Source organism: Arachis ipaensis, chromosome B01, assembly GCF_000816755.2.
Source record: "Arachis ipaensis cultivar K30076 chromosome B01, Araip1.1, whole genome shotgun sequence".
NCBI classification, from domain to species: domain Eukaryota; kingdom Viridiplantae; phylum Streptophyta; class Magnoliopsida; order Fabales; family Fabaceae; genus Arachis; species Arachis ipaensis.
Genome location: NC_029785.2, coordinates 21,419,673 through 21,423,141, shown reverse-complemented (window position 1 = coordinate 21,423,141; position 3,469 = coordinate 21,419,673). Strand labels below are relative to the sequence as shown.

At 31.9% G+C, this 3,469-nt stretch overlaps 1 protein-coding gene across 1 annotated transcript in view; it reads right to left on the bottom strand.

Annotated features, from left to right (window-relative positions):
* The window catches only part of LOC107648120 (UDP-glycosyltransferase 84B2-like), a 3,532-nt gene extending 1,481 nt beyond the window's left edge, over positions 1-2,051 (bottom strand). Inside the window, exons 1-2 of the mRNA XM_016352120.2 lie at positions 1,831-2,051; positions 341-1,792 (exon numbers count right to left, since the gene is read on the bottom strand). Of these exons, the coding sequence (XP_016207606.2) occupies positions 364-1,782 (1,419 nt within the window). The 5' untranslated portion in view covers positions 1,783-1,792; positions 1,831-2,051 and the 3' untranslated portion in view covers positions 341-363. The remainder of the gene's footprint in view (positions 1-340; positions 1,793-1,830) is intronic.

Sequence of the window (3,469 nt, the reverse complement as noted above, 5' to 3'; positions counted from 1 at the left end):
ATACTAATAAAAATTAATTCTTTTTTTATTTATAAAAATTAATTCTTTTTTTATTTATAAAAATTTTAAGAGCTTGTTATATATATATATATATTTATGAATGTGATATATTTTTTTTGTAAATAATCTTTTAAAAAAAATCTAATAGTTAATCATTACCTTTTTGTTTTAGTCTAAATTAAATATTTTTTATTGTTTTTGGAAAGAAAATCTTTTGAAGAATTTAATAATATATGATGAGGAACACCGAATAAATTATATAGAAACCAATTAAAACACAACATGAAAACATCTTTAAAAAAAAAGACGTTTTAGACGTCTTTATCTGAGTGGCCTCCATTTTTCAAATGCAACTTGACTATTCTAAGTGGATTTTCCAGAAATTTCGGTGACAAACCGATTGATATTTCTATCTGACGAACCACCATCCACCATCGCTTTCCGTGCAACCTCTTTTAGCCCCACTGCTCTCATCTTAATCTCTTCAGCCATGGGACCCTCCATGACTTCCGTAATGCACCTCTCAACCTCTTCAGCGCTCGCAACCCCATCTTCTTCTTCCCCAATCCTCATCCTCACCCCAGTCTTAAACACATTTTCTACAAGCTTAGCATTCGTCGGTTGATCCAACCAGTTTGGAAGGGCAACGATCGGTATGCCGGCCGTTACCGCTTCCAGGGTTGAGTTCCACCCGCAGTGGCTTACAAAGCAAGCCACCGCAGGGTGCATTAGCACCTTCGCCTGAGGGCACCATGTCACCACTAACCCCATTTCTTTGATTTCTTCCAAGAACCCTTGCGGCAATTCAGCACCACCCTTCTGTGGCGTAATCACCCAGAGAAATGGTTTCTTTGTGTTCTTCAAAGCAGTTGCGATGTTATCCATTTGCTTCTGTGAAAACTCCATTAAACTACCAAATGCCACGTAGATAACCGAACTAGTTGCCTTTTCATTAAGCCATTGTAGACAAGAATCTTCTGGTCTCAAAAAATTTTCACTAAGATCATCAGAATCTTCACTTTCTTTTTGTCCTAACAAATAAGGTGACACAAGGGGTCCAATGGTAAGGATACCGCTCAGTGAAGCCATGGAGTTCACTATCTCCTCTTCAAACTCGTAAACGGAAGATCCTAGAATCCATTTCACTTTGTCCAAGATTGGTTTAAAATCCATCAGCAATTTCTTGAGGTAGGGAGGGCAAGAAGGAAGTAAAACACTAGGAAGTTCTCGGACCCTTAGCATCGGCAGTGAGGGTAACTGAAGGGTCTCATTTGGATTCTCCATGTCGGGAAAATGGTTCGCGTTGCATACATAGCGATAGTAAATGGAAAAAAGAGCAGAAGCTTGGGGCCAAAGCACAGCGCAAGGAATTCCATGAGAAACGGCAACATCCACTGACCACGGCATAAAAAGACTTGTGATCAAGCACGAGAAGCTTCGATCGTTTTTCTTTAGGTGGGTCATGAGGTTCGAAAGATTCTCCGCACCTTTGGTTTCCAAGGAAGCAATGAAGGTCGCGGGGTATTTGCTGCGATCATGGTCGATGCTAAGGCCATCAGAGAAGTACTCTAGCTGGATCTTTGATGGGTTGTTGTTGTGGTGGGAATTGGTTTCTTGGGTGTTGAGGTTTTGGAAACGGTGAGGTGTTTCTTCGGGTATTGCTAAGGTGACGTGGACACCCTTTGATGCAAGGCGTTTTGCAAAATTGAGAGTTGGATTCAGGTGGCCTTGAAGAGTTGGTGACACCATTAAGACATTGATCATTTTTTTAGATGAAGACATTTTTTTTCTGCGGGCACAAAAGTGACAAAATGTGTTTTGCCATTGAAGACTAATTACATTTAAGAGTATGGAAATTAAGGATAAGAATAGAAGATAGGATTGGCGAAGGAAGAGTACTAAAATTAGGTAGAAACTCATGTGCATTCAACTTTATTTTAATTTTAATCTAATGCTCTCACCTATCAACTTCACGTGAAGTCGACTGTACCTGAATTTCCACCCTAAAATTAACGGCAAGATGATACGATGATTAACGCAGGACTTGGTAGATACAATTGCAGTGAATTTATATATGGTGAAAATTTAGGTACACTCAAATTTATGGCAAAATTAACAGTCGTTAAATAATATGATTAATTTAATTAAATTTTTATCTAACGATTTTAATTATCAACTTTACGTGAAATTGACTTCACCTGATTTTTTACTATATATATATCAATTTACATCACAGCATGGGGCAGTGTTTCTATTATTCTTTTTCTTTACTTTTTTTTTTCTTGGAGCATACAGGTCAATGCTAGTATGGGTGTATGGAATAAAACTTAATTTTTTTCGGTGACCGAGAAAAATTGAATTTAATGATAAATTAGTATGACTAAAGAAAAGGAAAATAAATAATTACTTTTAATTGTAAAAAAATTTATAGTGAAAATTCAAATATAATCAACTTTACATGAAATTGATAGTTGAGAGTCGTTAAACAATATAATTAATTTGACTAAACTTTTATCTAACGACTCTCAATTATCAATTTTACATGAAATTAATTGCACAAGAATTTCTATATATATATATATACATCATGCGTCAGTGTCTCTATTATTCTTTTTGGGTGACCGAAAAAAAAAAACTGACTTTAAATTAGTATGATTAAAGAAAACAAAAATAAATAATATTTTTAATTGTGAAAAATAATATTTATAGAAAATAAATTTTGATCGATTACATTTATAGAAAATAATTTAAAAAAATGGCTTCAAAAATTGTTAGGAGTACTATAAAAATTTGTAATGTTCTAATAACTTAGGTAAATACATGCATGTACTCAAATTTTAAATAAAATACTCAACATAGTCAATAATAATTTAGAAATGAAAGAAAATATTTTATTTCATACAAAACAATTAAAAAATATATTTTATGAGAATAAAATATATTTTATAACATCTTTTAAGCTATTTTTTAAAAAAATATATTTTATTCTAATACAAAATAATTTTATGTCATTTTTTAAGCCATTTTTTAAGCCATTTTTTTTTAAAAATGGCTTAAAAGATGTTATGAAAATGGCTTAAAAGATATATTTTATTCTAATACAAAATATTTCATAACATCTTTTAAGCCATTTTTAAGCCATTTTTTTAAAAAACGGCTTAAAAGATGTTATGAGAATAAAATATATTTCATACATCTTTTAAGCCATTTTTTTAAAAATATATTTTATTCTAATACAAAATAATTTTATGCCATTTTTAAGGCATTTTTTTTAAAAAATAGCTTAAAAGATGTTATGAAAATGGCTTAAAAGATATATTTTATTCTAGGTTTAATTACTCTGTTGGTCCTTATAGTTTCGCAAAATTTTTAATTAGGTCCCTATACTTTTTTCCTTTCAATTGGGTCCCTATACATTATTTTTTTTTTTCAATTTAGTCCCTGTTAACGTTAAACGTCAAAAAACTGT